At 44.7% G+C, this 27,600-nt stretch overlaps 1 protein-coding gene across 2 annotated transcripts in view; it reads right to left on the bottom strand.

Annotated features, from left to right (window-relative positions):
- Window positions 1–15,217, bottom strand: part of SMOC1 (SPARC related modular calcium binding 1) — a 137,446-nt gene extending 122,229 nt beyond the window's left edge. For both annotated transcript variants that reach the window (XM_075614189.1, XM_075614190.1), the window contains exon 1: window positions 14,940–15,217. In XM_075614189.1, coding sequence (XP_075470304.1) covers window positions 14,940–15,038 — 99 coding nt within the window. In that variant the 5' untranslated portion in view covers window positions 15,039–15,217. The remainder of the gene's footprint in view (window positions 1–14,939) is intronic.
- Window positions 15,218–27,600: the final 12,383 nt, after the last annotated feature.

Raw genomic sequence — 27,600 nt, 5'->3', positions numbered from 1 at the left:
AGGGAGTGGGGGGAGATAGGATGGAGAGGGAGTGTGGGGGGAGATAGGATGAAGAGGGAGTGTCGGGGGAGATATGATAGAGAGGGAGTGGGGGGGGAGATAGGATGGAGAGGGAATGGGGGGGGGAGATAGGATGGAGAGGGAGTGGGGAGGGAGATAGGATAGAGAGGGAGTGGGGAGGTGAGATAGGATGGAGAGGGAGTGGAGGGGGAGATAGGATGGAGAGGGAGTGGAGGGGGAGATGGGATGGAGAGAAAGTGGGGGGGAGATAGGATGGAGTGGAGGTGGAGATAGGATGGAGAGGGAGTGGGGGGGAGATAGGATGGGGAGGGATAGAGGATGGAGAGGGAGTGGGGGGAGAGAGGAGGGAGAGGGAGTGGGGGGGAGAGAAGATGGAGAGGGGTGTGGGGAGAGAGGATCGAAAGGGAGTGTGGGGGAGAGAGGATGGAGAGGGAGTGGGGGTGGGGAGAGAGGATAGAGAGGGACTGGGGGGCAGATAGGATGTAGAGGGAGTGAGGGTGAGAGGATGGAGAGGGAGTGGGGATGGAGAGGCAGTGGGGGTGGGGAGAGAGAATGGAGAGGGGGGAGAGAGGATGGAGAGGGTGTGGGGGGTTAAGAGGATGGAGAAAGAGTAGGGAAGGGAGAGAGGATGGAGAGGGAGTTGAGGGGATAGAGGATGGAGATGAGTGGGAGGCAGTGGGGAAGGGGAGGGTGGTTGGAGAGGGAGTGGGGGGGAGTGGGTGGGTGGGGGGATTGAGGATGGAGAGGGAGTGGGAGGGTGAGAGGATGCAGAGGCACTAGGGAAGGGAGAGAGGAATGAGAGGGAGTGGGGGGAGAGGGAGAGGTAGTGGGTGGAGAGAGGATGGGGGGGGAGAGAGGATGGGAGGAGAGGGAGGAGAGAGAATGGGGGAGAGAATGGGGAGGAGAAGGAGGGAGAGGGAGGAAAGAGGATGAGGGGAGAGGGAGGAGGGAGGATGGGGGGAGAGGGAGGATGTGGGGAGAGGGAAAAAAGCAAAAAAAAAGGGGGGGCGCAGTTTCATTTAATTTGTTTTATAAATATTTTTGAATGTGTCCCGGTTTTTACATTTGAAAATCTGGTCCCCCTAGAAATACTGCTTTAAAGTAGCAAACCAAACCAGCGTTTTCTTGTGAGATTTTTGTTTTTTTTTACCACCGAATTGAAGCAGGGGGTTTCCGGAGCTGAACCCCATTAATTTCAGCACCAGGGAACCCCTGCTTCCAGAGATACAGAGGCGGTGTCGGTATCCCTGCGCCTTTCAAAGCTCCGTGTCACGTGGGCCAACAGAAAACCGAACCAAATGGGTGCGGGGGCTTTGAAAGGCCCCCATTATGTCCCCGCTGCAAGCCGTGCAGAGCGACTACTGGCATCTTCTACCGAGGCAAGTATCTCCGGAAGCAGGGGGTCCCCAGAACTAAAATTAACGGGGTTCAGCCCCGGGAGACCCCCTGCTTCAATCCTATGGTTAAAAAAAAAATGCAAAAAAATAAATCACTGGCTTGGATTGTCACTTTAAATAGTGTCAACTGGATTTTGTATTATTGTATGGTGTCAAAATAGATTTTGTATACTAAATGTTTGTTCTTCCCTAAAAAAAAAAACTTGTTGGAAGCAATAACACCTTTGAGTACAGTTGCTAAATAAATATCCCTTTTTATGGCTTAAGTGGCTGTAAACCCCTGCAGGTCCCTCTGCAGGAAGGAGGTAAGACTCAGACAGTCTCCTACCTAACCCGATCTGTTTATCCTGCAATGAAACATGCACGTCTACTGGCTACAAAACCGGGCGGATCTTGTGGAAAAAACGGCACCTTTAAACTCAGCTCAGAAATCATAGTGTTGTGGCACCAGGAGTCAGACAAATAACGGCATCCCGGTCCTTTCTGGGGATGTATAAATATCCGATGGCAGCATTGTGTCAGTGAACCAGTGAGTAAGGAAAATGTCCTTATGATGCAGCCCCTTGATTTATTGATTTTAAGCTTTTGCTGGGACCGTACCTCCTGACACAGGGATGTCCCTTTTAGAGGCAAGGGACCACTATTACCATTTTCAAGAACCGTAGAATGCACGTTCCTTCCAATAACGCATTCTGACGATGTTCTCTTTGTTTATATTGGCTCATTGGCAGAAATAGATTAGATGTAGGTGAAATGATAGCGAACAGAGCTTTCAAAACCTCATAGGTTTCTTCTTCAAGTGTACTGCACAGAAATATTGCATATATTGCTACACATTTCAAAGCCAGTATAACCAGCCTCACACTGGTGAGACACAGAAGGTTAAAACAGCTGTCTGTGAGGAGGGTTACTGCCCGTGCACTTCTTTAACCCCGGCTGTGCTGAAAAGCTGTGTAATACGGCAGGCAGAAGCTTATAGGGGTCCAGATTAAAGCTGCAGTTCCAGCAATATCTTACATGTGTGTTTTTTTTTTTTTTAATAAATCGGTTCTGTACTATGAGAAAATACTTATAGCATTTAAAAAAATCTGTGAATGACATTTTTAATGTATTATAATGTAACAAGCATTTTATGTTTCTATAGCAACCATTTACAGAGTCCCATTCCCTTCCTCTTCTGAAACAGTCTCTGGCACACCCCTTTTTGAGCCCTGCCCTCTCTTTAGCAGTGCACCAATTGCATCTAGTGACTGCCTGGTCACATGATCTTCGCCATAGAACTTTGCATTTTGGGTCCTCTTCTGCTGCACTGACAGCCATTTAGTGAACCCCCGAGCCGAATCTTTGCCGATCGATCGGCAATTTAGCTAATCTACACCAGGAATGCTAATCTTCTTTTGTGAACAAATATGTAGTTATCAATTAGTATCTTTAATAGGTTTTCCCAGATCATCTGTATCCTATATAATCACTCCCCATTTTGATTTCTGACACCAGGATTGCATGGCAACAGTGTATCTGAATGAACGGCACGCTATACAGATAGATAGTTATTTTAAATATTGTTCATTGTTAATGGCAAAACATCAACAGATGTATAGGGGGTTATTCATTAGACTGATGGTGCCATTGGGTTACACAATCACATGGAAACTCCTTCTCAAGTCAATGGCAGTTTAATGAATAATCCCCACAGACCACTATTTGGTAAAAATGACAGTAGGTTTTGTGAAACAAGAAAAATAGGCAAAAAAAAAAAACCCAGGTGTTTCTTTAAAACTGGAGGTCGCCAGCTGTCCTGAAAAGGAGGAGGAGCCAGAGGAACCTCTGACTGTGTCCATCAGCGAGACAAGATCAGAGACAGCAAAACACATCACAGACATCTGAACAGCCATGGGTTCCTGGTGACCTGGGCTCTTTATTTAACTTGTTAAGTAAAGAAGGCAATTTCCAGAGTCTGTCTCCTTTAACACCACTAGAAAGCAAAACACAAATGTCTGCAAATATGTGTAATCCTCCCAGCAGTCAAAAGGGTCAGCATACTACAGGGGAGTGAGTTCTAATCAGGAGATTTTGTGTTTACTAACTCTAATCTTCCTATTACAAAATAGTGTTGGAAACCCATCACTGTATTATAACCTACTGATGCTATATATCAGTTTATCAATAATTAAAATTGTCACGATAATTGCAATAGTTATAAATGTTGAGTTTCTTTTAGCGTTACATTCCTAGCTGTTCACTAGACCTTATCTATAATTTCACACCGTGTCCTGTTTCCCCCATTCCGCTTCATACATTCAAGTTAGCCATGAGCCCTAGGGAATGGGAGGCCATGACTAGTGGTGTCCCCCCCCCCCTCCTCACCCCCATTTTATGGCTGTGTATTGGCCAGTGTCATTGTGCAGGCGTCAATGTCATGGAGAAGGAGCAGCCCCTGGGGTATATTACAGGGTACTTGTGGGGCTGTACTTCCTCTCCCTTGCCACAGCAACAGAAGGTGTTTCCCGCCCAACCTCCCTGTTTTTTGGTTAGCACCGATAATGTGTCTCATTGGTGCACGAGTTATGGGTTTGTCAGTATGTGTTGGGGGTTATATATGTGGCGGATTACTGTGTATTAGCAATGTACCACCCTTTAAAAAAAAAAACAAGTGATAATAAAGAAATATGAAAATATCTAAATAAACAAGGAATAACAAGTGACGTATGTTACTTCAGAGTTCTGTATTATTTTGTCACCGCAGGTGTGGTTTCGTATGGTGCCAGACCTAGGGCCGATGGTGGGCTAATTCCCTGGGTTGTTTTGGGTAGATGGTGTAATAGCAGGTCTGGTATATATTACCATGGTGGTTGAGTCGGTTATCCGGCCAGCCAGGGGGGGTCACAAGCCACGTTTATTCGTGGGCTCAAGACATAGCCACGGGCAGTCTGGCACCATTCGGTTTACGGGTTATATATAACATTTATATGTTAGAGTTAATAGAAGCTGTGGCCGTTATACCCCATATACAGTGGGGCGTGTTAAATGTGTCTGTGTCTTTTATTGGGGGAAGAAAGGTGCTGCATCCACGGGCCGTGTGCTCTATCTACCCCACGTTTTCACTGTTCTCTTTCCTTTTTGCAGCGCTATTTTCTTCCCAGTCACCGGGGAAATACACTTCCTATGTTCAAACCTAGATCCACTAAATACATATAAGCATCAACCCTCGCCTAATATTCTAAGTCTCTCTGCTGCATTTGTCACACTTATTTCACACTTGTAGGCTCAATGGCACTGCACTTACAATAATACTACCAACCATGCTTCTTATATGAATTTATGATGTTATACTAAAAACATTTACTTTTAATCCTATTGTTTCTGCTCTACTAATTAGGTTGTAAACTCTCCGCTTACATTGTTTCCTTTTATTGGAACCTTAACCTTGTATCAACATTATATATCCCTACTTAACTATTCTCAGCGATCTTTGACTTGTGGAGAAGTCCCCTTCCAAGAAGCTTGTCGATACAGAATTGAGTCAGTCCCTTAGACGAGTACTACTGTATAAATAATAGGCGTGTGGGTGTGTTTCCTCTTACATACTTAACTAGCCCGCTATAGCTACTAGAATTTGTTTTATACATGCAAAGGCAGACTGCAAATGCCAGATACAGGTTCAGTGCAGGTGTCTACCAAAACACTTGGTGGGAACAAATTGGAAACAATAAGTATTTTTTTTATAACTAAATGTACAGTTCTTGCTTGTCTGACATCCCATTTGTCATTATTTGTCTTTGATGACCTTTAATCGGCTCACATAAAGTGAAACATACTCACTCTTAACATGTCCTCAACCGTAAAAGTACAACATAACGTCTAACTCTGGTTGGCGTGAAGGCAAAATAAAGCTTTCTCCGATTGTTTTGGTAGATTGGAACTGATATTTCTGGTGAATGGGTGGCCTAGGAATAAGGTCGCCATATTTACTAAGACGTACAACTCCACCTTCCATTCTGGAAGACACCTTACAGCTCAGTTCAAGTGAATGGACCATGAAGGTTCATATTAAGAACTGTTACTCCATACGACACCTTTCATGCCCGAAGACATGTTACAGCCCATTTACCTGAATAGGCAGTGAAGAGCCTTATTTACGAGGCTGTGCTGGAAGGTGAAATAGCGCTGCTTAGTAAATATGGCCCTAGGTCACCACTGTCTTCCCCTCATGCTGCAAAATAATAGATTGTAAGTTTTGTAGGTAAAGACCAATTATACATTTAAATTGCGTGTAAAACACTTTTGCCTAAATCCACAGAGCTCCGCTACTGACGAGTTAAGTTACCCCATCGTTAAGTGATAACGGTTATATTGAAAGCTAATAACGCAGTTTTAAATGCTGGTTTTGGCTGGAGAGGGCATTGTGTCACCTATAACGGATGTTAGTGGTACTGATATGCAAAAGAGATGTTCCCCCTAACAGCGGCTATCCACAGAGTCCGGTAACGTTAACACAGGTATTTAATATGACATTAGGACATAGCTAAACTAGGCATTACTCACACGCAGACCCTGAATATACATCTATTAAGGGTTTGAATAAGTGTAAGGTCACAGTTAGTTAAATCATTCCTAACATATATCGTTATTTACAGGGTTCTTTCCCTCTCCTGTCTTCTCTTTTTTTAACTTTAATTAAGCACCCCCAGTAATCAGGGTCTGGATTGGAGTTAGGCCAGGTCCCCGCTGCAGGGACAAGAACCGCCCCTCAGTGAGGCCGGGCCGCTTGCTGCCTTGGCCGCCGCGTTGTGTGACCAGATTTTTCTGAAGCCAGTAAAACTGTCCTCAGAACTGGTGATGGAGCATTGGCCACGCCCCCTAGGGGTTCAGCAAATGAGGGCGAACCTGCCGGGTGATGTCATGGCCATGTGACCCGCCACCCCCTGCAGCTTTGCAAAGACGGGGGGGGGGGGTCACAGCTGCACGCGCCGCCAGCCTGGCAGGCGCACGTGCAGCGTCGACGCCGGGGCCGTAGCCTAACGCTGCCTTTGGGTAAGACAGGCTCATGTTATTTGGAACTAACACAACGCAGTACTTTGCATATAATTAGCTTTGTGGGTTCAGTTAACCTCAGGGAGCAAAACCTCTGTAACTGATTTTGATAACAAGACGTTAGAAAGGAGTAAAAGCGACTATCCAGGTTTTATTTCTTATTACAGGATTAATGCAGGGGGTCTCTGGAGCTGATCCCCTGGTAATTTCAGCTCCGGGTCCTCCTGTTTCCAGACATACTTCCCTCTGTAGCGGTGCCGGGGTCTATGCAGCAGTGAAATAGTGTGCCTAACGTAATGGCGGTGTGAAGTCATCCGTTGCGGCTTCCTTATTGGCCTGTGTGACCAGGACTTTTAAACTTGCCAGAGATACCCATTTCACCTATGGAGGTAAGTATCTCCGGAGGCAGGGGGTCCCCAGAGCTGAAATCAGTGGTTCCGCTCCGGAGACCCCCTGCTTCAATCCTGTAATACATTTTTTTAAACTGAAACCTGGATTGCTGCTTTAATGGAGCTCTGCGGGTCTGGGCTCTGCGCGTCGGGGCTCTGCGCGTCGGGGCTCTGCGGATCACTGAGCAGTGAGTAAAGATACAGGGGGCGATTCTTGAGCTTTTGCGCACGACTGGGAAATTTGTAATCCCACGATAAAAAATGAAGCCAGACGCGGGATTCACTAAAACGTGAGGCGCATGCGGGTAGGTGCGGGCAAAAACATGCCCGATTGTGCGAGGTGTTATTTTCCCCTGATATCGTGCTTAAAATTTAAAGCACGATAGCTGATAGGGAAAAAAGCAGCCAGTAAGAGCTGCATGGAGACGCTGTGTCTCCATGCATGGCTCTTACAGGCGATCGTACAGTATATATATACACATTTTACTACTAGTGTACATATGCAGGGGGGTCTCCTGAGCTGAACTGCATTGGTTTCAGCCTCGAGGACCCCCTACTTCATGAGATACAGGCCCCGTTATGGGGTGCCGGTATCCCCTGTGCTTTTCAATCTCCTACGTCACGTGACCAGGGGATTTAAATCCTGCAGGGGGATACCGGCACCCCATAGAGGCTGAACTCAATGAAGTTCAGCTCAGGAGACCCCCTGCTCATATATACTAGTATGAAAACACACATATCAATAAAAAATAATTCATTACCGTAGCGGCTATCCGCTATGGTAATGAAGCTGCATTAATGTGATTTTTATTAATACTGTGCGGAAGCAGGGAGTCTCCCGAGATGAACCGCATTGATTACAGCCTCGGGGACCCCCTGCTTCCCGAGTTACAGGCCCAGATATGGGGTGCCGGTATCTCCTCCATTATTTAAATGTCCCACGTCATGTGACGCGGACGCTTTAAAAATGGCCGCGACACTGGCATCCGATGCCCCATACTGGGGTCTGTAACTTGGGAAGCAGGGGGTCCCTGAGCCAGAGATCAAAGCGGTTCAGCTCAGGAGACTCCTTGCTCCTGCACACTATTAAAAAAAATACATTAAAGCAGCTTCATTACATTAGCGGCCAGCCGCTAAGGCAGTAATTCCCAACCTTTTTTGTTTGGAGGAACCCTTGAAGTATTTCGAAAAATCTCTGGGAACCCCTATCTGGCTGATACATATTAGGTTCGACAGGGGTAAATCACATAATTTCACACCTCACGAGCCTTCTCTATTTCCCACCCTCTACCCATGTATTTCTCTCCCCTCTGTCTCACTCACTCTCCCCCCTCCCACCTGACATGTATTTCTCTCCCCTGCGTCTCACTCCTACTCCCTCTTTTCCTCACTCACTCCCTTCCTCCCCTCACTCACCCCAACCTTCCGTCAATTACCCCACTCTCACTCAATCTCCCCCACAAAATACATGCCAAAAAACCCCACCCCCCTAAATACATATAACCCCCGCCGCCCCAATGCATTTTAAAAAGACCTCCACCACCCCAATACATTTTAAAAAGCCCCCGCCACCCCAATACATTTTAAAAAGACCCCCACTGCCCCAATACATTTTAAAAAGACCCGCACCCCAATACATTTTAAAAAGACCCCCAAATACATATCTCCCCCAGCACCCCTCATCCTCATCCTCATATACCCACCTCCCTGCATCTCACATCACCCTCCTCCTGCATCTCTCATCACCCCCCCTAAATATCACATCACCCCCCCCTATTGCAAATCACCCCCCTGAATCTCACATCTCCCTCTCCCCCACACCCATATGCCTACCTCAGGCGGGAGGAGAGACTGGTTACCTGTGGTTGCCAGTGGAGGTGGCGGGCGGGCAGTTAGCGGCAGGGGCGAGGTGTGAGTGAGGAGAAGAGGGCTGAGTGAGGAGAGGGTGAGGTGCCCCTCAGACACACAGTGTGATCACAGCCGCACATCTCCTCTCCCAGGGTGCACAGCAACAGTCACTGGAGTACGGCAAGTGCAGGGGGCGGGGAATACCGCTCTTGGCCCTCACGTGACACGGAAGTCTTTCTCTCCCCGTCTGAGAGCGGGTGAGGGGGGGGGAGAGATAGGAAAGCCATTGCGGGCTGCACAGTGAGTGCGGGTAGTTCAGGCAGAACCCCTGTGACTGCTCAACGGAACCCCAGGGTTCCACGGAACCCTGATTGAGAATCACTGCGCTAAAGCAATGAAGGGGTTAAGGCCAAACAGCAGCTTTATTGGTGACAATTGACCCCCATAAACCTTGCAATATGTGCTACCCACCCATAGTGCCCCCAACAACCCCTATAGCCCCCTAACATTTACATTTAATTTGTTGTTGTTTTTTTTGTTTTTTTTACAGCATAGGAATGTTACTATAGGTCGGCCCTTGGCTGGTCCCCGCAGGTGTCTGGGGGTCCCCGCTAGCCTGCAGTACCGATCCTGTGCTTAAAAAAATAAATAAACGGAAAATAAATACACCCCCCTCCCCCATAACAGATACAGTACAGTAATGGCCAAAATTACTAATATCCAGATATGGATAACAGTGCTTTTGCCCATTTAAAATAAAACATTAACAAGCAGAAATAAAGTAAATAAAACTTGCACTCACCCCTACCAGGCTGCCACGATGAAGGCCGTCCTCATCCCCGTCCATGTCCTCCGTTGCCACAAACAATACAGTACAATCAAAAATACAATCTAATGTCCCCTAACCCCTTAATCACCTTAGCGGTTAGTAGCCGCTATAGTAATTAAGGGGTTAACCCACCCTGTCCTACTACCCACCCAGGAGGCCTAACCACCCTCCCCAAGTAACTACCCCCACCCTTCACCCATACATTGATACAGTGGGTACATCATGCTCATATAATATGCATATATATAGCATATATATAGCAAGAAATGGTGAAGGAATAAAAAACAGGCCCAAATAAAAACACATCACATAGCAAAATAAAACACATTACTAATGCTAATAAAACAATTGAATGGCACAGTGGGTACATCATGCCTATATAATATGGGCAGCATTTAACACTATGCCAGTCACTGGTCATCCTAAAAAAAACAATCACAAAAACGATCCAATGCATTCACAACAATCTCAAAATAAAAACAAACAAAGAAGTAAACAAAACAGAATTACCACCAATCAATAATTAGATGTCTTCACCCTCTGATTCCCGAGGTCACTGCAAGCTCTCAAACCAACCCACGATTCCAAACAGCAACGGGCCACAGGAAATCCTTTTCTTCTTCATCTGTAAATTGTAATCCAATTTTGGCTCTTTCGGGGTCTTCTATCTTATTCTTCTGTATCTTCTTCTTCATCATCTGTATCTTCTTCATCATGCCCTTGTAATCCTATTGGAGGAGGAGGTCCTCCCTCCTCGGCTTCTTGCTGTAAAATGAGACTGCACAGGCTTTTATAGTCCTGTAACGTCACATTTGAGTGCAAATAGTTCACACGCCTCTGGCTGTGAAAACCATGTGTCTTTTGGGGGGGGGGAGGTGGGGGGGGGAGTGACGTCATGTAAAGGAAGTGAAGCCAGCAAATCAGAATGGATGTGCTTCCTTTACCTTTAACATGACGTCACCAAAAGCAACATGGCTGCCATCACATGGTACTTCAGCCAATCAGATTGTGGGAACTATAGCCTCAATCTGACACAGCGTCTCCATGCAGCTCTTACTGGCTGCTTTTTTTCTATCAGCTATCACACTTTAGAATTTTAAGCACAATAGCAGGGGGTGGGGGGGAACAGCTTGTGCGACCGGGCATGTTTTTGCCCGCACTTATCCAAATGCACTTCTTAGTGAATCCCGCGTCTGGCTTCATTTTTTATCGCTGGATTAGAAATTTCCCATCCGAGCGCAAAAGCTCACTGCTTAGTGAATCGGCCCCACAGTGCGCTACATATAATGCAGATATGCAGTGCGCTACATATAAGGCTGCGCTTATAGTGCCGGTAACAGCAACTGTGATGCTGCGTCAAAACAAATGCATTGCCGCCGTCGCGTGTGCTTATAGTAAGCGCGACGCGAAGGCGTGACACAACGGCTTGGTCGCGATCGCTGGAAGTCATCTCAATTTGATTTTTCCAGCAACCATAGCCTGACGTCGCTGTCGCGTCGCCGGCAATATAAGCGTAAGCCTAAGGCAGACACGCAATGCACTACATATACTGCAGATACGCAGAGCGCTACATATACTGCAGATACGCAGAGCGCTACATATACTGCAGATACGCAGAGCGCTACATATACTGCAGACACGCAGAGCGCTACATATACTGCAGATACGCAGAGCGCTACATATACTGCAGATACGCAGAGCGCTACATATAATGCAGATACGCAGAGCGCTACGTATAATGCAGATACGCAGAGCGCTACGTATAATGCAGATACGCAGTGCACTATATATATATATATATAATGTATATACGCAGTGTGCTACGTATAATGCAGATACACAGTGTGCTACATATGATGCAGATACGCAGTGCCCTATGTATAATGCAGATATGCAGTGCTCTACATATGATGCAGATACGCAGCGCGCTACATATAGTGCGGATACGCAGTGTGGTACATATAATGCAGATGTGCAGTGCGCTACATATAATGCAGATATTCAGTGCTCTACATATGATGCAGATACGCAGTGCGCTACATATAATGCAGATACACAGTGCGCTACATATGATGCAGATACGCAGTGCCCTACGTATAATGCAGATTCGCAGTGCGCTACATATAATGCAGATATGCAGTGCGCTACATATGATGCAGATACGCAGCGCGCTACATATAATGCAGATATGCAGTGTGGTACATATAATGCAGATGCACAGTGCGCTACATATGATGCAGATACGCAGTGTGCTACGTATAATGCAGATATGCAGTGCGCTACATATAATGCAGATACACAGTGCGGTACATATACTGCGGAAACACAGTGCAGTACATATACTGCAGATAGGCAGTGCGCTACATATAATGCAGATATGAAGTGCCCTACATATGATGCAGATACGCAGTGCGCTACATATAATGCAGATACACAGTGTGGTACATATAATGCAGATGTGCAGTGCGCTACATATGATGCAGATACGTAGTGCGCTACATATAATGCAGATACACAGTGCGCTACATATGATGCAGATGCGCAGTGCGCTACATATGATGCAGATACACAGTGCGCTACATATGATGCAGATGCACAGTGCGCTACATATAATGCAGATACACAGTGCGCTACATATGATGCAGATGCGCAGTACGCTACGTTTAATGCAGATATGCAGTGCGCTACATATAATGCAGATACACAGTGCACTACATATAATGCAGATACACAGTGCGGTACATATACTGCAGATACGCAGTGCGCTACATATAATGCAGATACACAGTGCGCTACATATGATGCAGATATGCAGTGCCCTATGTATAATGCAGATTCGCAGTGCGCTACATATGATGCAGATGCGCAGTGCGCTACATATAGTGCAGATAGGCAGTGTGGTACATATACTGCAGATACGCAGTGCGCTACATATAATGCAGATACACAGTGTGGTACATATACTGCACATACGCAGTGCGTTACATATACTGCAGATACGCAGTGCGCTACATATAATGCAGATACACAGTGCACTACATATAATGCAGATACACAGTGCGGTACATATACTGCAGATACGCAGTGCGCTACATATAATGCAGATACACAGTGCGCTACATATGATGCAGATATGCAGTGCCCTATGTATAATGCAGATTCGCAGTGCGCTACATATGATGCAGATGTGCAGTGCGCTACATATAGTGCAGATAGGCAGTGTGGTACATATACTGCAGATACGCAGTGCGCTACATATAGTGCAGATAGGCAGTGTGGTACATATACTGCAGATACGCAGTGCGCTACATATAATGCAGATACACAGTGCGCTACATATAATGCAGATTCGCAGTGCGCTACATATAATGCAGATATGCAGTGCCCTACATTTAATGCAGATATGCAGTGCCTACATATGATGCAGATACGCAGTGCGCTACGTATAATGCAGATACACAGTGTGGTACATATACTGCAGATAGGCAGTGCGCTTCATATAAGGCTGCGTCCATAGATGGACCAGCCGTGCTGAGGCGTGCTGATGCTCCGCGCTGAGCCCCTGCATCCTCAATGAGGATGCCTTGAGAGGGGGCTCACGCGAGCGTCCGCAGGCGTGCTCAGGCTTTGGAGTTTTCAGCCGAGCGCCAAGCTGTTTTTCAGCGCGCTGTCGGCTGAAAACCTCCAATCACGGCACAGCAGCGTCAACGTCACGGCGCCGTGACGTCGGCGCCGTGACATTGACATCAGTGCGTCGCGGGCGATTGGCCCAGCGACGTCACTGCCCCGCCTCCAACCACCTCCCCCCGGCTCCCTTCGCACACGCTGGCTCGCCTGCAAGTCCGTGCAATCGCGCTGACTGAAGCAGGCGAGCCTCAGCGTTAGCGCGCCTCCGCTCTCCCCACCCCTCTATGGCCCGGGCCTAATGCAGATTCGCAGTGCGCTACATATAATGCAGATATGCAGTGCGGTACATATAATGCAGATACACAGTGCGGTACATATAATGCAGATAGGCAGTGCGCTACATATAATGCAGATACACAGTGCGGTACATATAATGCAGATTCGCAGTGCGCTACAATGCAGATAGGCAGTGCGCTACATATAATGCAGATGCGCAGTGCGCTACATATAATGCAGATACACAGTGCGGTACATATAATGCAGATACACAGTGCGGTACATATAATGCAGATAGGCAGTGCACTACATATAATGCAGATGCGCAGTGCACTACATATAATGCAGATGCGCAGTGCGCTACATTTAATGCAGATACACAGTGCGGTACATATACTGCATATACGCAGTGTGGTACATATACTGCAGATACACAGTGTGGTACATATACTGAAGATACACAGTGTGGTACATATACTGCAGATACACAGTGTGGTACATATACTGCAGATACACAGTGCGCTACATATAATGCAGATACACAGTGCAGTACATATACTGCAGATACACAGTGCGCTACAAACGCATTTCTCTTCATTAAATGCAGATACTGATTACTATGTATATAATAGAAATACTATCTGTTCTGTGTAGAATATATCTGTGTAAAATAAATATAGACTTTGTTCTGCATTTATACTGATTCTATGAGGGTTTAGTGCCCTGCAGGCCCAATAGGGTTAATGTCAAAGAATGTACCTTAATATCTGGAAATAAAAGGAAAACTAAGGAAACAGTTTACAGGAGAATGAGAATGTACTTTTGACAAAAATATTGTTAAACTAATTGATAAATTGTACTAAGAAAGAAAAAGCTTGGAAATAAGAAACAATCAGATATTGTTAATAACAATGTTTTCTCAAATGCTTGATGACTATAAACTAGCACTAACAAGAAACCATCCGTTTTATTATATGAAAATATTAATTTTGTCCTCAAAGACATTGGAGACATTTTGCCAAATAATGTTTAAATCTATTTTTGGATACAAATTCCATTTGGGGATGGAATATCCCATTTTGTTGGACTTTGAAAGTCAGTTGACATTATAAAGTATAGGAAAAAGTTTGTAGATGTCTCAGAAAACGGTAAATTCAGTCTCAAAGAGGAGAAACTACCCAAGGGGTGATAAACAGCCAGGAAAGAATGATCCGAATTGTCACTGCAAGTCCAATAATGTTAATATGGTTTCATTTCTGTTACTTTCACAAATTGTAGGTAACTAACATATAACATAATACAACTAAATGTAACATATTTATATTAAATATTTAAAAAAAAACAAGTATGCATATAGAGCAGTTATTCCAAAGCAATATTTTCAAAATAGGAAGGGAAATGCATGCTGTTGTTTGTCAGTTACAGATGTTTCAACCATTGATAACCCATCAAAGACACATCAGTTAAAGCTAAACCTACACTGGAGTCATGTTGATAGAACAAAGGTCATTTTCTTACCCTAGGTCCAGTTGCTCTGTGATTCAGGGAGTGTGGCAGAGACAGCAGCACCAGGACACACTGGGATGTTACAAACATGGGGAGACATCTCTGGATCATTTTTTTTTCTCTTGGGATACAGGTGCAAAAAAAAACAGAAATAAACTGTTCTCTAATAAGGAATCCCTGGGGCAAGCCGTAAGCTTTCAATAGAGCTCTATATGCAAGTGGCCAAGGGCTGTGTCTCTTGTACAGGGCAGCAGGTTTAAAGCCTTAACACTTCCATTGGGATCCCATTATAAACCCGTCTGCAAAGGGGGAGGGAGACAAGGGGGGGGGGGGGAGAGGGGGAAAGGGGGGGGGGAATCAGGCCGACCCATTCTTTTTATGTGGCATATGGTACTAGCTGAGTCTGCTGCTGCCACCTACTGTTCCGTTTTTGAGCAATAACTCACATTTATTTTACTTAAAATGAACATTTTTTGTATAGAGCACGTCTCTGAGTTTACAGACACGATTAATCTCTGCTGTGTAATGCTCAGGACATAAAGTGATTGACTTAATTTCACAAGAAGCTACAATTTGACTGTTAAACTAGATCAATTTTAATGATGCTGCACTGATTTTATTTATTTATCTGTGTATAAAATGTTTTACCAGGAAGTAATACATTGAGAAGTACCTCTCGTTTTCATGTATGTCCTGGGCATAGAGTTATGATGACAAATAGTACATGGCATACTTGCCACACAGATAATCCTTTTCTTGCTATTCCTTAATGTTTAGGTTCATTGCCCCAATAAATGAATAGGAGGTGCAGATTCTGAACTGACAAATGTTGTTCTGCTCATACTGACTAACCGGCATCCTTTCAAATAGATGGCAGTAAGGCTGCGCTTGTAGTGCCGGCGAGAGCGACTCAACGTCGCGGAAAAACAAATGCATTGCCGCCGACGCGCGTGCTTATAGTAAGCGCGACACGACAGCGCGAGACGGAGCGACGGATTGGTCGTGATCGCTTGAAGTCATCTCTATTTGATTTTCCAGTGACCGTCGCGTCGCCAGCACTATAAGCGTAGCCTAATACTGCAACATCAGCCTCATCTTTAATGTCCTGCAAATATGGCAAACATTCCCCCGTATAACGTGCTAATGTAGGGTTTGTGTTAAGGCAGTGTGGACAAAGCATTAGAGAATCATTGATAAAATCCATAAAATGGATTCTAAAACCTAAAACGAGTGAAAGGCTTCAGTTTGTGCTTGACTTTATCAAATGCAACTTAATATATAGTCCTGTTATTCTTAATAACCAGGTCAGTACTCAGACACTAGTACAATGTGGACATGTTAAGTGCACGTGTGTTACTCTACATACAGTAGCAACGGTTGATGCTGTGTTTCAGGTGTTCCTTAAACAACCGTTATAAAGAAGTAGTAGACCTGGTAGCTTTTCAAGCTTATAAAGAGAGAAATCTGTCTTTTGGCTTTTATGGTTGAATAGGTGCTAATAATGACCACAAAAGCCAGGGGAGCTGATCAATTTAGGATCGATTTTGAAAATCAGATGCTTACAAAAGTTGGAAAAGGTAAATGTGGATGATCTCCTGTAATAGTTCGTAGTGTAAATGACAATGCTTTATGCTTTGCTTAACACAGCCGTTAAAAGCCGAATGATTTCATTAATGTACTTCCAAATAGCTGAAGTTTTTGGAGGAAACGTAATAAAAAGACATTAAAGAGTTCAAGCCTTGCTAGCGTGTTATGGAATATGGAGGTACATGTGTTAAACACTGGGCAGTGTGTCTACGATCGGATTCTTATTCGTATGTGTGTAAATGTCATGCAAAGTTTAGAAAAGTTATACATCTCTATGAATTAAGTAGAAATAGCCGTGTTATTCCAGTTGCGATACTGCAGAGTGAAAGAGTACTTCAGTATAAGGTGATACCTTTTTTTATTTGGACTAACAATTGATATAATAAGACAAGTTTTGGGGAGTTTTCTCGAAATTGCTTGACCTGAGAAAGAGAGAAAAACTATCCAAAGCTTGTCTTAGAATATGTCCTATAATAAAAGTACTCATTTACTCTGCATCTCTATGAAAATGCAGCAGGACTAAGCCAGACAAGAAATAGCGCCTTTCCTCAGTGATATCCGGATCATATACAGTACTTGGGTGTAATATATCACAGTGTTTGAAGTAATAATGGAAATTTGTTGGGGGGGAGTTTAAAAAAAAAAAACGTCAGTCATAACAAATTTAAAAAATTTGTTTACAGCTCAAAACATTTTCAATCATCAAGCATTTTATGATTAGCCATAAATTAAAAGGTGCAATTAGCCCCGTCAGTGTTAGAGAGCATTGCAGGCACCTACAGCACTAAAAGGGTTAATACGCTTTAGGGGTAAATTTGGAGCAATAATTATGTAAATTGCAGAATTTTCCTCTCTTTACATCAATGTATTAAGGTCTTTGCTCCAAGTTTTGTGCCGTTTGCATCGCCGTGTGATTTGGGGAGTGACGCAAGGAGGCTTAAATATTATCCTGTATTTTGTGCCAAACAATCCCTTCAGGTCTCAGGCGTCATTAATGTTTCAGGCGAACAATTTGTGTCAAGTTTCAGAAACAATTTCTTACATTTGCAGCAAATAATATGCAGCACTTTCTTTACGTTGATACATCTCCCCTTTGCCTTTTTATACTGTCTGCAGTGGTTCTTTTGTTTCTTTCAACCAATTTAGCCCTCCAGAACGGTATCTGTTTGCAATTTGCTGGTATTCTGAGACTATGGGGCCTATGCTATAAGTGTTCATAAAAAAAAAATCGCCGGCCCATTTAATTTGCCTGTGTTTTGAGCGTTGCTATTACGGTTTTCTGAAAGCCTCGATTACCTGTGATAGCAAAATTCCCAAAACGGGCGAGTAGCCGGCGGCATGATGATCGCCTCTCTAAAAGGCCAAATCCGGCGATTTCTTTCAGCTGCAGAGAGAGCCGCCTCTCCCTGCGCATATCTCACCAGCGATCAAAAATGTTTAATATAAAATGTAATACTGGTGTAGATGAGCAGGGGGTCTCCGGAGCAGAAGCGTGTTGATTTCAGGTCCGGGGAACCCCTGCTTCCCGATATCCTGGCCCCATTATGGAGTGCCGGTATCTCCTATGCATTTTATTCCCACAGTCACGTGACGCAGGACATTTAAATGCATAGAAGATACCGACACCCCATAACGGGGCCTGTATCTCGGGAAGCAGGTGGTCCCCGGGCCTCAAATCAATGCAGTTCTGCTCCAAAGACCCCCTGCTCATCTTCACTAATATTACATTTTATATTAAAACAGCTGCTACCCACAATTAACATTAAAAACACAACACCACTAATACCCACCTCCTCTACCCCCACATGATTGATACCAGAGACCGCGGGTGTCCAGGGGTCCTCAGGTGGTCCCTGTGGGAGTCTGGGGGCCCTTGGGTGGTCCCCACAGGCATCTGCGGGCACTCGGGTGGTCCCCGCAGGTGTCTGGGGGCCCTCAGGTTGTCCCCTTAGAGAGTCCCCAAGGTTGTCCGGGGGTCCTCAGGTGGTCCCACTGGCCTGCAGTACCAATCCTGTGGCAAAAAAAAAAAATGTACTATACATTAAATAAATACACCCCCCTCCCCCCTAACTCATACAGTACAATAATGGGCAAAATAACAATTATCCAGATATGGATAATAGCTCATTTGCCCATTATAAAATAAAACATTAGCCAGCCAGCATAAATAAAGTAAATAAACTTTTCTACTTACCCCTGCCTTCATTAAGGGCGTCCTCATCAGCATACAGCAGGTCCATGTCCTCCATTGCCAGAAAGAATACAATAAAAAATACAATCTAGTGGCCCCTAACCCCTTAATCACCTTAGCGGTTAATAACCGCTATAGTAATTAAGTGGTTACCCTACCTCCCCCGCTACCAACCCGGGAGGCCTAACCACTATACCCCAGAAACCACTATACCCAACCTCTACCTATTGATTAGCATAGTGGTACGTCATACCTATATAATAGTGGCATGATAATCCACTATAGCACTCAATGGTCACCCTAATAAAAAAGCATGAAGGCCAAAAATACACAATAATAGAAGATACACACAAGCACCTAAACACCCCAATTCAAGAAATTAAAGCACTAGCCAACCAATTAAATAAACAAAAGCAATAGCCAACCAATTAAATAAATAAATAAAAGCACTAGCCAACTAATTAAGTTAATAAATAAAAGCACTAGCCAACAAAACAATTAATGATTTTAAACCAGTAGCCAACAAAACAAATAATTAATTTAAAACGCTAACCAATCCTAAAATGTACTAAAAACAAGCCATCCAAATTCCAAACAATTGAATCCAAACAATAAAACAAATAGAAAAAATTACAATCAATTCAAAACAAGCATTTGCCAAAAAATGCATTGGCTGTCACTGTATTTATCTGTATGGGTGTGTCACGGTTGTGCTCGCCACAAACCTGGGTCGGACCGCGTGGCTGAGGTGGGGCTGTAAAAGCACCGCGCAGGCTGATCCGGATTGCGCAGTTCGTAGTCGTACGTAGCAGGGTCGGGACTGGAGAAGGTAGCATCATCAGTGGACAAGCCATGGTCAGGACTGGAGAGATCAGGGTAAACGTTATTCAAGCAGGAGTTCGGCAACAGGTAGTCAGGAATACCCTGATATATTTACATATTGGCATATACCAATGCATTGATGTACCACCATATGTATCCATTAGATTTTTCCTACTTAGCTGGTAACTTGCATTCACTGTGCATGCTATGCATATTGGCTAACTAATTATCCAATTGGGATCTCAGCATGACTGTATAAAAGGCCCCTATGTAGGTGTCCAAAATACGCCTGATGAAGCACAGTATCATGTGAAACGCGTTGCGGAGCTCACACAGTGCTATCGGTATTCAGTCTATTGGTGGAACAAGTCCCAGCACTCTTATAAACAACTAGAGACTCCTTCGGTTCGCCGGAGTGAGTTTCATATTGGAGAACCGGCGATTGTGGTGGGCTATTCACGTGTCCTTCGAGAAGCCGCAACCCGGAAATAACTACAATGTGGTTCCGTGCCAGCCAGCCCCAGCGCGCGGGACTGACCAGTAAGCCTCAACACCATCCCCATGCGCCTAGGACACCACCAGGACTGTTGCCCCTGCACTGCTCTACTGGACTTATATATCCCTATATGTAAGTTTTACTTGTTATTATCATATTGTTTTATTAAATCTTGACCCTTGGTGCGCTTTTGTGTTTCTTTTTTTTATTGACACCTGACGTTTGGAGCCATCCTACGACTGGATCAGTGGAGGGGTGCCTTCACATCACATCAACTGCAAGAGGGAAGAGTTGATCTACCTCAAGATCCTGTTAGGAAGCAAGAGCGCAGTTTGAATTTACTACCTTAGGCCCACCCCCCTGTCACTCAAGGGAGTTGTTTACTGCTGCAGCAGCAAGGGCATAGATTTAACCCTACCTAACACTGCCTGTGCTGGTACCAGGGCTTATGTATTAGGTAGAGGATTACCAGCCCTGGGGTTACATGGCTACATATATTACAGTGGCGGATTTCCTACTAGGCCCGGGGCTAGGACGGGAAAATTTGGGGCGGCAAAAATTTGGGGCGGCCTCCTTATACTTTTACCGCACTCTCTGGCCTATCGGGCCTGATGGGAAGTCATTTATCTGTTGTGTCCACTTCCTTACCTGCCACCCTGCTTCTCCTACTGAACCGTAGCATCAAATGACGCCACGGATGTCACCAACATGATGTCACTGCGTCTTGTTGCCATGGCAATGCGACATCGTAGCATCAAATGACGTCGCATTACTATGGCAACGTGACACCATGCGACGCCACGTTGGTGACTCCACAGCGTCATTTGACACTGCGGTTCAGAAAGAGCAGGGGGTGGCAGGTAAGGAGGTGGCTGCAACAGTTAACCCCCCTCCTCCAGCTCCCTCCTCCAGTCGGGCAGAAGTTGTATCCTGGCACTGACAGGAGTAGGGAGAATGGGGAACGCGGGACCCTCGGACCGGCAGAGAGAGGGTGTGTGTGTTCTCCTTTGTGAGAGGGGACTTACCTTTTCCAGAGCAGGCGCCGCCTCCTGTAGCATCACATTGCCATGGTGACCGACATCAAAAGACGCCACAACATCATATGATAACGCGTTGCAATGGCAACAAAATGTCACATCGCGCCGTGACGTCATGATGCCGCGACTCTGTCAGAGGAGAGCCGTTCGTCAAGTTAAGTCTGCTTAACTTTTTTACAGGGGGGACCCCGCTGCCAGTGTGATGCTTTGGGCTCCGCAAAGTCTAAGGCCGACCCTGTGTGAGGCGGCCATTGGTGATGTTCAATCGCTTTATTGTTGGGTGTACTTTCTATACTAAAGAGAAATACCTGCTCAAACCTATTCATGTGATACTAGCTAGAGGGGGGTCTATCAGGGATAATCATTGAACTAAACAATATACTCTAGATCCCTATTAAAGTACTCAAGGACCTCTAAATAAAATGTAACATGTAATGGGTATATAACTTAAAAAGTGCAGGGAACACATTAGAAAGGGTATAAACCTATTTCTCAACTGGAGACGACTTCTGCCCTTCTAATAATGATGCACCACTGTAAATATCAGGCCCCTATGTAGCGAGCTTAAAATAAGGTGCGGAACAATGTACAATCAAGTTCTTGTGGACATGAATCATAAACTAAAAGGTAAGTAACGTGATGGTAGGCATTAGCTCTTTACTATGACCAATATAGAAGTACCAACCACCCACGGTTGCAACGATACAAGGACTGTTCGGTACCTGCACCTCACAATATCTACTCCCATGTAGATATAATATAATCTCATTTGTTCCTTTTACACACTCTTCCACTCACTAATGTTTCTTTCTATTTGTTCACGTTACTCACTTGTTAGTGCAAGTCTTCTCCCATTGGGAAATAGATTTTTCTTCAATTTAACCCTTTCTAATGTGTTCCCTGCAACGTTTTAGTTATACAGTATACTCATTAAATGGCAAGTTTTGTCTAGAAGTCCTAGGGTGCTTCAATAGGGATCTAGTGTATTTACAGTAGTTTTGTACCTTCTAGGCAATAAGGTAAAGATGCAGTAGCAAATAGGATCAAACTAAACTAATGAGAGTGATATTTTAATAGGATAAACCTTTTAGATTTATGTATTTCTTTATTAAACCAAATTGGCCAAGTACAAGTATCTTTAAATCCTTTCCAACATTTATCTTGACACCGTTGTGATGATTGTAAACTGGAGTTAAGGGATGTTTTTGCTGCCCTTTGTCTGACTGGATCAAATAATATTAACCAACACCTCTGCCATTTATATTCCCTCTTGTATGTCATTTCCCAGAATCCCTGGCTGCAGTGGAAGCACTCTATGCTAGGAGATAATGGTGAAAAGCCCGAAGGCAGACCTGTCTGAGATGTGAATGTGCTGAGGGCCGTCTACAGATTTCCGGGGGCCCAGGACTACAGTTTGCCCCCCCCTAGTCATCGTTCTCTCAAGCCCTCCTCTTCCCCCTTGATGGTGATCTTGTGAGCCCCCTCCTCTATTCCTCCACCTCTTCCTATGTATTTCTCTCCCCATGTCACTCTTACCGCCCTCTCTTCCTCACTCACTCCCCCCCCCTCACCCCTCTCCCCCCTCCCCCCCTGCACTAGCACTCAATCCCGCTCCCTCCTCACACTCATTCCCTCCCTGGCCACACACGCAATTCCCACTAATACCCATACAATTCCCCCCACAATACCCCCACAAAATATATACTTACACTACCCCCAAATACATACATACACTACCCCCCCAAATACATTCTTACACTGCCCCCCCAAATACATACTTATACTACCCCCAAATACATTCTTACACTACCCCCCAAATATATTCTTACACTACCCCCCAAATATATTCTTACATTACCCCCCAAATACATACTTACACTATCCCCCCACATACATTTTTACACTACCCCCCTTAATACATTCTTACACTTCTCTTGGGGATGGTATCTCTCCCCAGATGCTGCGGGCCTCTCTCAATCTCCCGCACCAGGCCTCTCATTCCGATGGCTACGGGGGCCTGGTGCGGGAAGTTGGGCCCGGCCAGAAGTCTGGCCCAACTTGTGCGTCCAGCTGCCAGGCCTCCGGTTGCCGCAGGGCCCCGGTTCCTCCCATGCTGCTTCCGCGGGCCTGCCTCTCTGCCTCACTGTCTCACTGTCTCTCTCATGCCGGTGCGCGCCGGAAACTGAGCTTAGCTTCCAGCAGGCACTGACGTCAGAGAGAACCCGGGACACTTGGCACCTCTCGCCGGGCCAAACTTCCAGCACCGGCCAGCCAGGCCCCCCGCAGCCTCCAGGCCCAGGAAACTTGTCCCGGCTCCCCCCCCCCCTGTGGGCAGCCCTGAATGTACTCACAAGTGTTATTTTCATTTGCTCCTGTAACTACAAACACTGGTAAATGTTCAAGCATCTAGTTTGGACCTACGCAAACTATTGCCGCCATTAATTCCCTTCGGCACCAAGTGGAACTGCACTTTTAAGACCTTTCAGCAGAGTAAGAGAACTACAGAATTAAGCATTGCTCTAATTTGACTTACAAAGCAACCAAAACAAGCACTGGGGTGCGGACACAGTTATTATGGTGTTAGAAACCGTTAATCAGGAGCTGCAAAGTCTTTGTGAAAGTGAAACTGACTTTTGGATAAGGACATGGCGTTGAACTGCTGATGATGGAATTGTGTTTGAATTCCCCTGGGTTCTGCACAGTTTCTGAGGGTATAACACTTTGGCAGGCACGGATGGCTGATTCTCAACCAGCGAAGCCTTTTCTTTCACCCCCGGGGGGACAGCGGCGTTGATGATTTTCAACTTTTAACAACTCCATGCTGGGTACTGCAGGGTAGTAGAAAGGTTAATGCATTGTCTCGGCTCGGAATGACTGTGGATATTCGCAACATTCACTTATTCTCAGCCCCTCTGATGCCCCACGGGCTGGCAATTCACAGTATAAGAATGAATGTAAGAAGTTAAACCAATTTGTGATGAGGCTGCTCATCTGACATTTTTTGTAACATTAAATTCTATTGTGGGAAAAACAAATTAGGAGGATTTAGCAAAATAGATGAAAGACAATAAAATGTAGCTAGATAGCTGTGCCACCTATGTGGTCACTAAAACAGGACACTTTAGTACCAACCACAATACTTATTTATTTATCAAATGTTTTACCAGGAAGTATTAAATTGAGAGTTGCCTCTCGTTTTCAAGTACGTCCTGGGCATAGAGTTATGATGACAAATACATGGTTACAAATACATTGTTACATTAAGCGAACAGGGTTATACATTATATACAAGACATTGCATGCACAGTTAGAGATAATATATATTATAGGCATATATAAGTTACAAACCAGATTAAAATGTGAGACAGCTTTAGTTTTGAAAGAACCTAGACTGGTGGTGGATGTGAGAGTCTCTGGTAGGTTGTTCCAGTTTTGGGGTGCACGGTAAGAGAAGGCGGAGCGGCTGGATACTTTGCTGAACCTTGGGACCATGAACAGTCTTTCTGAGTCAGATCTCAGATGATAAGTGCTGCATGTGGTAAGGGTGAGGAGCTTGTTCAGATAGACGGGTACTGTAGCTTGCCCAGAAACTATTTGAAGGCAAGACAGGAAAGATGAACTTTGCACCTAGACTCAAGTGATGACCAATCTAGTTCTTTGAGCATTTTGCAGTGATGTGTGTTCTAGTTGCATTGGATGACAAAACGGCATATTGAATTGTAGAGGGTATCAAGCTTTCTAAGGTGAGTTTGGAGTGCCGTGTACATACTATGTCCCCATAGTCTTTAATTGGCATTAGCATCTGCAGTATGATGCGCTTTCTGACCAACAGATTTGGGAGGATTTGTTCCTATAAAGGGTATCAATGGGCAACCCAAATGTTAAATAGGAGTCAAACCATATGCCCAAGTATTTAAAACTAGTAACAGGGGCTAGGGGGGTATTAGCGATGGTTCTGATCTGGAACTGATTCATTGGAAGCTTTAAAAATGTAGCCTTGGTCCAAAATACCATTGTTACAGTCATGTCATTGTTTTAAAATGGTTTGTTTTGGGAAATCCAATTTTCAAGTCTCACAAAGTCACATTGAAGTATTATCCAAGGTCCGTGAGGCTAGGTCTGTGTGTATATAAGATTGTGTCATCCGCATACATGTGTATTGAAGCTCCCTTGCAAGCTGTAAGAAGATCATTGATGAACACTGAGAAGAGTAGGGAACCCAGCACAGAGCCTTGTGGGACACTGCACGTGATATCCAATGGGTTGAAGTTAGAGCCTGAGGTAGACACATGTTGGGGTCTACCTGATGGGTAGGAATGAAAACCAGTTTAAAGCATGTTTCCCTATTCCAGAGCACTGGAGTTTATTTAGCACGATAACATGAACTATCAATAGCCTTTGCAAAATCTAGGAATATTGCACTAGTAAGTTGTCCCAGTTCCATTCCACACTGGATTTCATTGCAAACTTTTAGCAAGGTAGTTACCATGGAGTGCTTGGGGTGAAAGCCAGATTGGAATTGGCTAGAGAAATTTGTCTTGGTATAGTAATCACTTAACTGGGAGTGAACACATTTTTCCATGAATTTGGATAGTATTGGGAGAAGAGAGATTGGCCTTTAGTTTGAGACAGTGTTTTTGTCCCCACTTTAAAGATTGGGACAACACTGGCAGTTTTCCAGGTCTTAGGTATATGGCCTGCAGACAGAATAGAGTAGAATAGGGAAACAAGTAAGCTGTTTGGCAATGGCTGGGGCACCAAGTCTTAGGAACTTAGATTGCAGTAAGTCAGGTCCACATTGGCTGCTTAGTTTTAATTTGAGGAGCGCTTGTGTAATATCATCTTCAGATACCAGGACAAATGGAAAATTGTGAGCAGTGTTAGGAGAGGGTAGGGCTATAGGGGTACTCTAAGGATGAGGTTCATGTTTGTAGTTCGGGTTGCGTTTCGCTAATAAATTAGTAGCACACCCCACAAAGTATTCATTGAATGCATTTGCAATGTCAGTGGGATTTGTCAGAGTAATATCCTCCATAATGATATTACATGGTTGTTGATGGCTGGAAGGCTGAAATATATTGTTGATATAGTTAGCTGGATTTGATGTATTCTGGTGAAGATTGTCAGAGTAATATTGTGCTCTCGCATGTCTTGTTTGCCTTGTGCACATATTCCGCAGGCATCTGTAGTTATTAAGATCCTTGGTAGTGCCAGTTACTTTGTAGCTTTTCCACAAGGCATCCCTGAAATGGTAGAGTGCTATACGGTCAATTGTAACCCACAGAAGGTGGGCCCCGTACTCTTATTCTGCGTAGTGGAGCATGGGTATTAAAGAGTTTTAAGAACCCGGATTGAAAATAGTCTAGTGCTGAATCGAGGTCGGGAATTAAGTCGAATCTGTACTAAGGGCCGTTGGTAAGATCAGCCAGAAACTGTTGTGGGTTAAAGTTTCTAAATGTTCTAGTGAGGAGAACTTTAGGGCTTGATTGGGGTGGTTTGATTTTCCTTACACAGTACACTATTGCATGGTCACTGAAAATGTCAGGTAGGATACCAGAGGATTGGATTCTGCTGGGGTTAGAGGAGAGGATTCAGTCTAGCAAGGAATGGTTATGAGATTTCAGGTTTATCCGAGTGGGTTGTGAAATTAGTTGCATTATGTTAAGTGACTTGAGTTGTATCTGGATTTTGTTGTTTTTCGGGTCGAGACAATTATAGTTGAAATCCCCAAGAACTAGCAGCTAATCTTCTCATTCAGAGAGAAAATTGAGCCAAGAAACTGGGTGACATCAGTCAGGGACTGTAGTGGTGCTTTAGGGGGGCAGTAGCTGCCAGCAATCAAGACAATCTTAGAAAAGGGGAGGCAGGTTTTACCAACTAGGTTTTCAAAAGAGGGTCGGCATTGGGGTCAATTTTGCAGTGTAAATGTTAAGGTGTCTGCAATATAAAATAACACCTCTCCTCCTTTCTTTGACCTGTCTTTCCTAGAAATGGAGTATCCCACAATGGCGATATTTGCATTGAGGGTTTTAGGGGTTAGCCATGTTTCTGTGAGAATGATGGCTTTGGGTTTATGCATAAGGCACCATGCTCTTAGTTCATCCACTTTGGGCAGCAGGCTCCGGATATTTATATGGGTGACAGATAGAACTTTTGGGAATTTGAAGGGGGTATTCTCAGGTGTGTGGGACAGAGTTGAATAGGGGGGGCCTGGGTCAAGTTAAATAGCACCTGCTAAAGAGAGTAACAGTATAAATAGAAATTTGAGTAGTTGTTTGCAAATTGTAAATTTGTGATGTTTGCCATTAGAATGTGTAGTGGTTGATGTGCTGGTTTTCAGTGTTCGCCACCAACTTTCAGTAGATAGTGCAAGGCTTTTGCGTAATCTAGGGTGTATGATGATATTAGGTGTAGGCTAGAAGGGAGGAGTTTGTAGTGGATAGATAGAGTAACATTTCTATGTGGTCACAATAAAGGACAAAGTTGAGATAACTAGCAGGTTCATTATCACAGAGGTACTGTAGGTAACGTTGCATGAAG

The sequence above is a fragment of the Ascaphus truei genome, chromosome 9 (genome assembly GCF_040206685.1).
Source record: "Ascaphus truei isolate aAscTru1 chromosome 9, aAscTru1.hap1, whole genome shotgun sequence".
Taxonomy (NCBI): domain Eukaryota; kingdom Metazoa; phylum Chordata; class Amphibia; order Anura; family Ascaphidae; genus Ascaphus; species Ascaphus truei.
The sequence above is the reverse complement of the archived record's forward strand: the minus strand, read 5'-3'. Positions and strand labels throughout refer to the sequence as shown.